Consider the following 13,210-nt stretch of genomic DNA (forward strand, 5'->3'; position numbering starts at 1 on the left):
TGTGTAGTTTTGGAAGGCTTTTTTGCTGTTACAGGTTTGGATTTTTGGGGTGTTCTGGGTTTTGGGGTTTTTTTTTATTGTTTTGTTTGTTTTGTTTAAGCACAGTCCCTCTCGCACAGAACCAGGCTGTTCAATCAAAGCCTTATCTGTTATATTTCTGTCTTTCTCTTCTGTTTAGTGCATTCACCAACAAGAGAAAAGGGGGTAAAGCAATGGAGGCTTTGACCTGCAGCTGTAACACAATACTTTCGCACAGCCCTGTCGACCCCTGACATAAATTTTACACCGCAGCTGGCATTTACACACTTAACATTACCATATGTATAGCCTACTCTGTGCTAATTATGCTAATCACCTGTCTAACTCTCTGCTGCGAAAAATGGTTGTATTTAGCAGTCCACTGCCTACCAATACAGCTTACTGTGTGGCTGAAATGTACATTCAGACGGCTCTGAATGGCAAGATTTTTCCACGTTGCTGGCTTCATTCAGACCACAGAAAAATTTATTCAAGTCAACTGGTTTCGGTCCGCAACAAAAAAGTTACGAGAAAAAAGTGAGTGTGTTCCTGCCCTAACATTCTAAGTCTGCTTGCAAGCAAAATGATAAATCAATTGGTGTGGGAAACAAAAAGGTAGAGAGATTTCTTTTGCAAGCCATGTGAAACTGTAGCCTATTAAAAAAAAAAAAAAGAGAGAGAGAGAGAGAGAGGAAAAAAGAGAATTAAAAAGGTCATCCTATTTCCCCAAATCTCTAGAAAGAGCCACTAATAGATGTTTGTGCCTGACCACAATTCTCTCAAGTTGCAAGCTTTTCTCTACAGTTGGAAGTCATACTCAACATACTTTAGCTGTTTCTTGATGAGAATAATTTGCACTAGAATATAGTAATTTCTATTATCTACCATGGAAGCAGAATCAGCTTCCAAACAGCAAGGGCTTCTGAGCATGAAGAACCCCTCAAGAAGTCAGTACTGAGTAAGACTGGTATAAATTAAACTAGAATCAGGCTCACGTTGAGAGGCAAGTAAGATAAACACACAAGAAACACCAGGAGAAATGGTGCAAGAAAGCATTTATTGTAAGTATCTGAATACTTTTTCTTTTTTTTACCATTAAAGGTATCTTAGGAAGAAAAATGTTAAGTTGTAATGGATAGGGATAGGGTTTTTTAAATGTTATCATAGTGTCAGCATGAAGGGAGGTTTTTAAGTAAGCTCCTAATGCTTTTTTTTTAACAGGTATCTCACTGAGGAGATTACAATAAGATCTGCATTCCTGTAGCCATTTAAATACAGTTTGTCACATACAACTAAGTTCCCATAACCCCTTTCCCCTCTGCACCCACCCAGTGAAGTTATGGTACTTCACAGATTTGTCAGTACAACCCAAATGTAAATCTAATCAGTGCACTACCTTTGGCAATTTCACTTTGTTTCAGGTTAAGATTTGTAGAATCTTCTTTCAAATAGTTTTAAATGCTGTAGAATGATGTGTTCATACACAAAAAAAAAAAGGGAACATGTGTAAATATAATTCCTGAATCCACTACTTCTGAAGAAGATAAGCACACTGGAAGGTACATCATCATTAGTATACAGCAAGGAGTAATTAATTAAAAATAAATTCATACTCAGAAGGTGCAGTGGCATATCCAGTGTTTCCATTACACAGCGTGAGGTTAAGAAAAACCCTATGCCTCTGTCTTCTCTACTGCCTATCCTTTGTCCACTCTGCTTCCATGTGCACAAGACTGCTGTTCACAACAAGGAACAGGTTCAGCCTGTCAACAATGGCCTTTAATATTTTACTTATTACATGTTTGTTTGATATGTAATAAACAAATAAAGCAGCCACAACCAAGACTCATGTTGCCTTCCTGCATCTCAGTTTCAGTTACTTTATCTGCCAGTTCAAAGCACAGCATATCTGTGTTTTTTTCAGCTCCAAAATATTACCAGTTGTGCAGCCAAAACCACAAATAACACTACAACTACTGTGCTTATTTCAGAGTGTGTGGATTCCTCCCCCCACTTTTTTTTTTTTTTTTTTAACTAAAAGATGGACCACCCTGCTCTTGTGGCACAGAACACTATTTACATTGCAATACTTGACTGTGTAATACATCTGGCATTTTTGGGCAGGATTCTTGAGCTAGGGGCCAGAAGCCCTTAAGCAATGATTTAAGGGGGAAAAATCATACAACTTGACTCAACAGTGCTCATTTCTAGTTTGTTGCACTTAGCTTTTGGTTATTGACTGAAAACCAGAAATGTATTAGACTGGTAAACAAGAGAAGGCTGTTTCTTTTAATTTATCTCACTATTAGTAAATTAAGACTGCATTACAGTTTAAGGGCTCAGTTCCAGATTCAGGTATAGAAGTGTACAACACTGCACATGCACCTTAAAAATACCATTTTTTTGCATGTGAGCAAAATGCAGATCTTTTAAATATACAACGATTACTTATGTCCTTGAAGCTGGAATTAAGTTCAGTACAACTCTCTACAGGATCAGCACTTTTGAAGAAAGATTTGGGTTATGGTTCTACTCATTCCCTTACCTCATATACATTTTGCTCAAGCACTGAAATAACTGATTTTTTTTCCAAAACCAAGCAGAAGTCAAAGCCAACACATTCTTTCTAAAAACCAAAATTTAAATTCTCTATACATTGAAGCATTTACATGGTCAGCAGCTTTCATAAAGGGCATTTACCAATGAAACTACTATTTCTGCCAAACTCAGGATGCTTGTTAAGTGAGGTGATACTAAAGAAAAATAGAAACAAAAGCAAGTAAATTCTATTTATAGACATTAAACTATGTTCACACAGAAAAAAATAATTAAGAAAAAAATATTTTTACATTCTGAATTCAAGTTACTCTTTGCAACTTCATTCCATCTATTTCTAGCACAATGCAGAATGAAAAATTACTCCAATCAAAGGCACTCAGTTAACACAAGGATGAATAAAGCTTACTGTATCCAGTATTCAGTCATATTTAGCATACTAAGTGGATAATAAAATGACACAGATCACACCAAAAAAGCAAAAAAAGTTTGTGTTCTCCAGTTTTTGTTGCTTCATGGTCACAGAACTAAAAGCACCCATTATAAAGTAGCATGCATTTTCAGTGCAGAAATTATACTTCAAAGCACTGAGTAGCACTGAGTTCTCTGTCATGAGGAAACATCTTTGAAATCTACTGCCCCAGTAAAGCATCAACAGTAGAAAACCACAGAGTTTTTGTAAGTAACAACGAAAGTTGCTTATCTTGTTGAACTATGACAGAAGACTACATTTTTGTAGAACTGTCACTTAGGTCTGAAGGAGTTATACTTATTTCTTCAGATTTTCCCAGGTAAAATAATATACAAGCACAAATGAGGAAAGATCTCCTGCATATTAACAAGGCAGGAGAGACCAGAGAAATTAAAAGAACCAAAAATGTGCTGAAGATAAATAAGGATGATTGAGAAAAAAGGTGTAACCATATAGTAGACAGAAAGAAGAACTAACTTTCTGGTATAATTTTACACTTCTCCTCATGCTGGCTCCAAAATGTGTACACAGAACTGTATCTATTCACATACACCATTACCTGTAGAGAGAAAAAGCACTCTGCAAATGCTGAAAGCCTTAACTATATTCCATATGCAAGAGAAAATGCCTGACAAGGAACAGTCCCACAAGGTCTATAAGCAAAACAATGTTTTAACCAATTAGAATACTCTTTAAAAGCTAGCTGTAGGCAGAAAACTTTACAAGCACAGCTTTACCTCAGTGCTCATAGGTTGAAGCACTGTTAAATAATATTATATGAGCCTATGAGTGTCAAAAGGAGAACATGTTCCATTAGACACCAAAAGGAAAGCAGTTGCAGATGCATTAAAACTAGCATCCTAGTGGACACTGCTCTGAGAGGTCACTGGGAGGTCAGCTTTTAAGGAGAAATCCAAATGAAATATAGACATAGCATTGTGGAAAACCAGACAAATCTCCCATAGCTTTGTCCAGCCAGCACTAATCTAGGCATCAGCTATGATGCATAATCTAAACAAAGCAATCAGTCAGTTCATACACCTGGAAGCTGCCATATTCCAGAGCCTTCTAAGAGTTACATATGACTGAAACATCCACTTGCATGCCACAGCCTTTAAATGCATCGAGCGGTCAAGAACTGTTACACATATGCACTGTGTAGTATTACTACTTTTTGAATAACCGCCACAAACACTACTCAGTAATAGGGATTGGACCATCTGCATCATGAAAATGGATGGAGCAAGGATGAGCACCTAGAGTTTTCCTTAATGCATACTCTGTCAAAAGAAAATTTGAGTATCCATGGCTTTTAATTTTTGTCTGAACCCAGTATATGCAAATGAATAATAAGAAAGGAAAAATGAAATAAACAAAAATGTAACTCATAGTCACTCTGCAGATAAAGCAAAGGTAACAGGATCTGGTAGTGGACCTCAAATCACTCATCACTACCCTCCACATAGCACCACTGCTCCAACAGCAGCCAGCCCTACAGCTGAGCTAGCTCTTCTGCTTACCTACATTTCCCCCCCTAGTCTTGCTTAGCAGGAGTGCAAAGGGGATCAACAACAAACAGAATTGCTTTCCACGGTTCTAATTTACTCCAAGACTTCTGTACTGAAATCTCCAAGCTCTCCACAATGCCTTCACACCTTGTCCTTAAGCAGCAGAATCCTCAGAGTGAAAGATGACACTCAAAAGCTCAGAGGGAAAACTGGACTGGTGCAACCAAGGCACTGTCTTACTTAAACAGATGTTTTAACAAAGAACGAGGATCCTTCCAAACAAAGATCTATAGGATACATTCTGGTATGAATGTTGACAACAGTGTGTGAAGTTTGGAAATAACAGCAAAGATTTCCTCTAGCCTTTATTACAGTAAATGCCTCTGAAGTTTGAAAGGCAGGGGAAACTATGCAACCATGCACTTACATGTTAAGAGATGTCGGTTCTACAGAAGGAGACTCCTCTTGTCCTCCACAGAATATCTAGAACAGCTGTTACTCTGTTGGGGCTTTCTATGTGGGTAACAGCCTGGCTATATTGAAGTCATTCCAAGTTCTGCCACTGCATTCAATGAGTTCAGGACTTCTCCCTTTACCTTCTCAAAGACCAAAGAATTCATTAAAATTCTTACAGATTTTAAACACTGAAGCTGGGTGGTGGTGATTGTACCATCTTTTCAACAAGGAGCACCAGCTCCAAGCAGTGATGTGGATACATCACAGTATCACAGTATCAACAAGGTTGGAAGAGACCTCACAGATCATCAAGTCCAACCCTTTACCACAATTCTCAAGGCTAGACCATGGCACCAAGTGCCATGTCCAATCTTGACTTGAACAGCCCCAGGGACGGCAACTCCACCATCTCCCTGGGCAGCCCATTCCAGTGTCCAATGACTCTGTCAGTGAAGAACTTTCTCCTCACCTCGAGCCTAAATTGCCCCTGACGTAGCTTGAGGCTGTGTCCTCTCGTTCTGGTGCTGGCCACCTGAGAGAAGAGAGCAACCTCCTCCTGGCCACAACCACCCCTCAGGTAGTTGTAGACAGCAATAAGATCACCCCTGAGCCTCCTCTTCTCCAGGCTAGAGACAGAACTTAACAGAGTCATGTCAAGACAGAACTTAACAGAGACATTCAAGAGTTCTTGAATTTAATAGTAGGCCCTTGAAAGATGACATCAAACTCAATATAAACAAAACCTTTAAATGTATTTTCTGAAGAACTTTCAATAGAGAAACAGAGAGACTTCAAATTCACAGGAATTCAACATGCACTGCTCTGGCATTTTATCCACAAACACCTTTCAATGAACTTTCAATACACATTGAGGAACACAGCACAGTGCAAGACAATACCAAATGATAAGTAAGCTCATTAACTGATCCAGGCAAAACTAAAGCAGTTGGTGAGACAAATCCACAGGCTGTCACCAAGTTCTCCAGTAGAGTAACTTCTGCTCTTCTGCCATCTGCATTGTGTTGATGCAGTGATTCAAGTGCAGCAAGACATCTGAAACAGTAATACTTCACTGCTGTGCACAAACGTATGTATTTGTGGGAGCACAGGATTATACCCAAGTGTGTCAATTCCTGCTCACTGTATTCAAACCAAACATATTACTTCAGCCCAGTCATATAATTTTGTCTCCTTGAAACAATAAATTCACAAAGACCTGTTCTTTACTTGCCTTTTCTTTTTTGGTTCTCCAAAAGAAATACTAGTGTAAAGTTAAACCAATGCTTTAGTCGGAACTTAAGAGTAACATTTCTCTCCACTAAATCTTGCTGGGTTAAACAAAATGAAAATCTATGGAAATAATACTGGTTCCTGGAACACTGACACTCTTCTCACTTTTCCCTTACATCTTTTTTGTTAATCTGCCTGTGCAAGGTAAGTGTATCTGCCATAAATACTACACCAGAGTAATATGATTTTTGTCCCTTTAGAGCAAAACAATATTGCATCTTACTTACAATGTAAGTATACACACTCAGTCCTAATTCACTCACAACTAGAACACACTCAATTTGGTCAAAGTACCAAAGGTGAACTATATGACTACTATGGATGTCCTATCTATACTACTATCATCCAGTCTCTTCCTTCAAACAGGCTTAAAGAGAGGGTTCTCTGCACATTAAAGCTTGGTTAGCTTTGTGAAGCGGGCTGCTTCAAGAGGGAAAATGTTTGACTGAGATACAGCTGGTCCAAAAAGCACACAAAGCAAGCAAAGAAAAAATGAACACCATGATCTTCAGCCTCTTAAAGTTGAAAAAGTAATGAAGAAAGTGAGAGGGAAAAAAATCCCAAGACAATAGTGACACAAAATTAATTTTCAAAGATCAAGACTAGACTATCTCTCCCCTTATGAGCTGCTTCAATTAATGCTATTTGAAGCATCGCAGTAAGCCAAATGTCAAGCTCTACTTAACAGAATCTTCTCTGGAGCCACAAAGCTATCTTCTTTCACAAGCAGAGGCTGTGAATTTATATGTGTGACTGCCACTCACACACAGGGTCTTACAGTGACTATTACAGTGGTAACAAAATACACAGCCAATTATGAGCCTGATTTCCATCCAAAGTACTTTCTAGTTATGAATGGATGCTTCTAAAAGCACATCTGTCCCCAACCAAATTCAGTCACAGAGGGCATAAATGCAAAGCTCTTTTTGTTCTCTCAAGGGCATACAACACATAAATACGTTAAACAGTCTCTACAGCTCCAGTATCCACGGACACCCACACACAATTCAACTAAAGCTGAATAACTGTGGATAACAGAACTGTGATTAAAATGCCAGTCCAGAATTTCTTTGCCTAGGATCCTTCAGTAGCAAGGTATGCACACAGGGATTACAGACTTACTGACAGGCTAATGGAAAACAAGTATGTTTCCCAGTCAAAGACACTCATAGAACCACACTACAAGACAGGAGCACAGGTTGATACGATACTGCTGGACATACAGTAATAGCCGAGGTACACTGAACAGCAACTAGAGAAGATTGTATTAATAAACAAAAATAAAATCCTCCTACTCTATATTTAGAAAAAAAGATTAGAGGAAAGAAACTCTGATGCAGGAAGGCTCAGAAGGCCAAGAGCACTGGCAAAAATGCTGACAGAAGACAACTACTACAGGAAAACTACAATAGTGGTGTTTTTCTCTCTTTGAAAGTTTGCCTATCAGGTGGGTTTCAAAACTTGTTGTGTAAATACTTCAGCCATAGTAGCGTCAGGCACAGACTACTAATAATTTACCTTAGACCATGTATGGTCTTAAAACTCATTCAAACTCCACTATTAATTGCATTATGATTTTAAAATAACCATTTACTTTCAGTAAGCTTCAGTGCTGTTATGTTTCATGCTCTATAGTATTCAGAAATACATAATACAGAATCAGTCTATTTATGTAAATACTGTGAATTTATTTAGCAGTAACAACTATTAAAAGCTTCAGTAAATTTTAACTGATACTTGAAATACCTCAAGCAATCTACCTTATCTGCCCCATACTGCCCAGTTCATTCCAACTCTAAGGGAAGGAAAGGTTAAGGTAAAAATAAGACAGCTATTTTAATAAACAGGGCAATTCACCCACTGATTCTACTAAAACAAACCTTGTTCTAAATGGTCCTTTAGTAACTTTCATGGAGTGTACTTTAAAGCTCTTATGGCCAGGTGCATATAAGTGTACATGCAAGTTTGTCTACTGCTTTCCACTCCTGCAAAGGAAGAACAGCATTTTCCACACTATCTCTTTCTATACCTGCTCTACCTCAAACTCTGACTCTCAGATTCTCACTCTGTACTTCTCTGTGTAGGTGACCAACAGAAATAATCGCTGTTTGCTAGGTTTATTAGTAAAACACCCTGCTTCATGAGTGGAATACAGAGAAAGAAAACATTTTAGCAAGCTCTTTTGTGTATACTGGTAGGGTAGGGCTGGAACAGGAGGACTATAAATTAATTCAAATTACATTCAATAAAGTTTATTTCCTCTAAATCAGCTAGCCTTTTCTTACACTCTAGAAATGCAAGGGTTTTAAATGTAAAGTATTAAATTATTATTTGATTCTGAAACGGATCTCAATAGATGTGAAATTACATAGGTCTACAGGATACGACCAGCTGCATTATTAATTCATTTTGGCCATAAAAACTCAGGGATCAATTTCAACTATCTTTTATACATAGGACTTTTCCTCCTCCTTACTCCATGAAACAACAATGACATGAGAAGAGGTTAGTGCATCAACTGAACTGAGCGTCTATTCTCAATGGTATTTTCTCCTTGAGTGTTTAGCAGTTAGGCCAGTCATACATCATACAATTTCTTGGTATTACACAGTTACAAGAAGCAGGTGGCATTAATAGAACAGGTCACCCTTCCATGTTAAATAAACCCCAGGAACAGCAAAATAAACCTCAGGGAAGCCTGCTGGATAAAACTGCAATCATGTATTATTTACCAAGTGATTACAGAAAAGTAGGGAAGTAGAGACAAAATACAGATGACCAAAACTAACAAAAGAAGCTTTGCCACAAGCACCTCGCAAGGACTCTTAAAAAGCATGAAGGAAAAAAAAAAATCACTAGTATTTAAAGTACACAGGACCAAGTGATGAGCAGATACTCTCAATGCGCATCTCTGTGATGGATGGGATTCTGCAATGCCTGATCACTTTCTCAGGGCTGCTGACAGTGTATCTCATTTTATTTTAGACTCCTGGACTGCAAGGACCAAAAAAAGTTCAGCTGGTAAGGCATTATTTTTCAAAATAAAAAAAAATAACACTACTAAATATCCTGTGAACCTCGTCCTGACCTCAACATGGCTGTCAGCTGCAAGGATAAAACCTGGTCCCACATGCTCCAATTCATCCATATGATCGGACAGACCACCTTCATAACAACCAGTAACTTTTTTTCACTTAGCACTAGCTTTTCCACACATGCACATACAGAGAGCCATTCAGTAATGACTATTTATGCAGCCTTCCATATTAACTTTTATAAGCCAAATTCTGCTGCAAGCAACTTTGACATAAACTCAGACTAACTAGTCAAGGAACTCTGTTCATGCATGGCAACCAGCTAACAGGGGAGTGTTAAGTAAATAATATTTACCCCAAAAGGAAGGAAAAAAACCCACCACAATGGAAACATAACCTACAAAACCGGACGTAACAGAGGGGAAAAATTCCCCCCCTCCCCTCCAACAAAACAAACAAAGAACCCAAACCCAAAACAACAACAACAACAAAACCACCACACAGAAAACAAAACAAACCCAAGAAGCAAACCCCCAAACCCTAGCAACCTGGAGCTGTGCCTCTCCACGATGCGTAACCCACCCGAGCTGGCTGCCCCACACACGGGGCATGCGAGTGGGGCGCTGACAACACCGCACGTCTGTCCGGGGTGGGGGGAGTCTGTTTCGAAAGGTAGCGCGAAACCCCGGGCTCCCCGGTACCGCTCCTCTTCTTTTCCAAGCCTGCCTTCCTACGCCGGAGCCCTGCGGCTGGGCCTGGAGAAGGCGATTCCCGCACCGTGCATTGCCCGTGGCCACCCCGCTTCGCCTCGGTAGCCTTTTCCGTTGTTGTTGTCCTCTCCCTCCTCTATTTTTTTTTTTCTTTTCACCTAGACACAAACGCTCAATCCTCTCCCCCCTCCCCCTCCTCAGTTGAAAGCTGTCCAAAATAAAGAGGACCACACACAGGCACCCGCCGCCGTCCTCCCTGCCCGCCCCCTCTCCCCGCCACAGACGCACGCACTCCCAAAATGGCGCAGGGGAGCCTCCTGGCCGTACGGCCGCCTCCCACTGCGACTAAGACTGAAGAGACCCGCTGCCCGCAGCTTCCCACACGGAGAGATAGGCTAGGTAGTGGAGGCTTAGGATGCTTGGGGGCGGTCTGGCCAGGCGCCCCCCGTGGAGAGTCGGACCTGCCTCCGCGGCCCCTCTCAGACGGCCAAGTGGTACGCACCACTCGGGGGCTGTGCACCCCGGCCCAACGCCCGCCGCGACAATCGCCCCGCCGGCAGCAGGCCCTCCCCGGCATGCGAAGTGGCCGCTGTGCACAAATGTACACACGCACTAACTCAGGCGGCGGCAGAAAGACGAGGACCTCGTACTTACCTTCCACCCACAGCTCCTCCACGTTAGTTTCGAGATTAGCTGCCCGTAATCCTACAGCGAAAGCCCCAAATATCAGGAGGCCGACAACCAAAAACTTCCCGCAGTTTTTCTGAATGTAACAGCCGAGTTTAAATAAGAGTCTCTGAAACTTTGCTCGCAGCCACAACGGCGCTTTCCGCCCCGTCGCCTTTCCCTGAAAAGCAAGAAGAGGTCAGTCGTTGAGGTGCAGTGGTATGCTGCCAGTTGCACCCTCCATCCCTCCGCGGGGCGCGCTCTCTTGCAGCATCTCGGGGGGGGTGATAGATGGAGCATCACTGCTTACACAGGCATCCTTCCAGCAGAGCCCTTATCACCTCACAGCCCTGTCAAGCAGACACTCTTGAGTGTAAGCACAGGCCAAGATGTACCTGCTAGTGGCCACCCTTGCCCCACAACTCACATGTTAGGGGTGATCCCCATGCCTGGGCCCACAGTGCTCACGGCTCTCCTCTTGTACCCAAACACTGCCAGCAGCTTAGGCTGAAAAACATTAACACTGGCAAGAGCTGCGGCTCCAGGTAACCATTTTTAATGAATCTCAACGGCCACAAGAGTAGAAAAAAGTCCCTTTTCCTTGGCTGCGGGGGGGAGGGGGGGGAAGGTGTGTGTATGTGGGGTGGGGAGTAACAGAAAGCTAGTCGGTAGCAATTCGTTGCTCTTTTCCTCATTCTCAGCTCCTAGCAGGGGTTTGGTGCTGAGGCAAGACCCACGTGGTGAGCAGCGCTGTAAGATCATAAGTAATTCATTTCCATAGTGTTTGGAGACGCCGTGTGATCTGAATTAGGAAGTAGAGCAGCCATCTGTAAGTTACGACAATATTTGTGAACGGAAGAGGGCAGCCACATGGATTTTTTTTCCTCCTCCTTCCCCCCTCTTACAAAGCCTAGAAATCCGCTCCCTGAAGTGAAACCATCCCTGCAGCAAGGCAGCTTTTCGAGCATGTTTACTTTGAACATTTTTTGGCCGGCGGAGATTGGCGGCTAGAGCCGGCCCTCCGCCCCGCCCGGGCCAGGCTCGCAAGGCGCTCGGGCACCGCCAGCCCTTCTCCGCCAATACCGCCGCGACCTGCGCTCACGGTTAAGGTGGCAATTTGCTTACGTCCCTCGTTTCTCCTTCTACTGCCGAGGGAGGAAACCCGCTGCAAGCTGTCTCTGCCGGGGGACCCCTTTCGTAGGGCAGTCGCCCTGCGGCGGAGACCTTCACAAAAGCACAACTTCTGCCAAGACGGCACCCGCCCGCTTTCTACCCGGTCCCAGCCGGGAGCGGGAGTTGCCGAAGTCCCTACGAGGGGATGGAGAAGCGGAAAGGAAGGGGAGTGGGAAGCGGAAGGGGAGTGGGAAAGCGGGGTAGGGGCTAGACAGGGGGAGGCCGGGAGCAAGCTCAGCCTGTCTCGGGAAACTTAAGCAACGGAGCGTTCCGCAGTGCAAGCACGCACCAAAGCAGGCTCAAGCGAGGAAGGAAGGAGGGCACTCTCCCGCACTTATGAGTCACAGACATCCCTCTCTTTTTCCCAGCATTTTATTGGTGGCTGTTTCACTTCCATCTCCTCCTTCCACCCCCGCAGGAAAACACACCACCCCCCTCCTTCCCCGCCGAAAAAACAGTACTAGTACTAGCATGGATCTCGTGAAAAAAAAACCTAAAAATAAGAGATTGAATGCACCTTTGAGATCTGTTCCAAGGCGAAAGCCGCATCGCAGTAACTTGGCCGCTGGAGATACTCCCGGTCGGGTGCCGCGGCGCGCCGGTTCCCTCCGGTCCTTCGCCACCTCCCGCCGCTGGTCCTCGCCGCCCGGCCAGGGTGGCCTTGGCCGCCGCCCGCACTGCTGCTGGTCTCTGGCTCCGTCGCGTTACCGGCCGAGGCCATGTTGCCGCCGCCGGCGGGACGGGGGAGCTGCCGCTGGCGCTGCCGCCGCGGCGGGGCCCGGGGGCCCGGGGGCGCAGCGGGGCCACGGGGGTCTGGCGGCGCTGCGGGCCGCGGGCTGCTGCTGCTGCGGTGGCTGCCGCCGCCGCTGATGCCGCCGCCGCTGCTGGGGCTGAGGCTGCTGCAGCGCGGCCGCCTCACGCGGGGCGCGGGGCGGCGGCTGCCGTCGCGGCCGCTCCGGCCGAGTCGGTCCCCGCGCCTCCCATTGCCACATCGCGCGCGGACCCCGAGCTGCAGGCGGCCGCTCCCCGCGCCCGGCGAGGGCGGACGGGCGGGCGGGAGCGACCTCCGGGCTTCCCCGACTGCCGCCGCCGCGCTTTCCTCCGCTCCAATTGAAATCGCCTCCACCGGCCGCCGCTGCCTCCGTGAAGCCGCTGTCCGCGGCGGCGCTCAGCGACGGCGGCGCAGCGGCGGCGCGGCGGACCGTGGCGGGTGTTGCTCCTGCTGCGCTGCCTCGCCGCGATGCACCATCCTGCCTCAGCGCCGGGGTGCTTCCCGCGGGCCACGGGGCCGACGGGGCTCCGCGGTCGACCCCGCCGCAACGGCGG

General features: G+C 44.6%; 1 protein-coding gene across 2 annotated transcripts in view; it reads right to left on the reverse strand.

Annotated features, from left to right (window-relative positions):
* The window catches only part of PTCH1 (patched 1), a 71,446-nt gene extending 58,750 nt beyond the window's left edge, over positions 1-12,696 (reverse strand). Inside the window, exons 1-2 of one of the 2 annotated variants that reach the window (XM_064176579.1) lie at positions 12,402-12,696; positions 10,700-10,892 (exon numbers count right to left, since the gene is read on the reverse strand). In XM_064176579.1, coding sequence (XP_064032649.1) covers positions 10,700-10,892; positions 12,402-12,605 — 397 coding nt within the window. In that variant the 5' untranslated portion in view covers positions 12,606-12,696. Of the gene's footprint in view, positions 1-9,917; positions 10,040-10,699; positions 10,893-12,401 lie in introns of those variants that run through there. The other variant, XM_064176578.1, reaches the window with a different exon arrangement.
* Between the last annotated feature and the right edge of the window lie 514 nt (positions 12,697-13,210).

This window comes from Pogoniulus pusillus, chromosome Z, assembly GCF_015220805.1.
Source record: "Pogoniulus pusillus isolate bPogPus1 chromosome Z, bPogPus1.pri, whole genome shotgun sequence".
Taxonomy (NCBI): Eukaryota; Metazoa; Chordata; class Aves; order Piciformes; family Lybiidae; genus Pogoniulus; species Pogoniulus pusillus.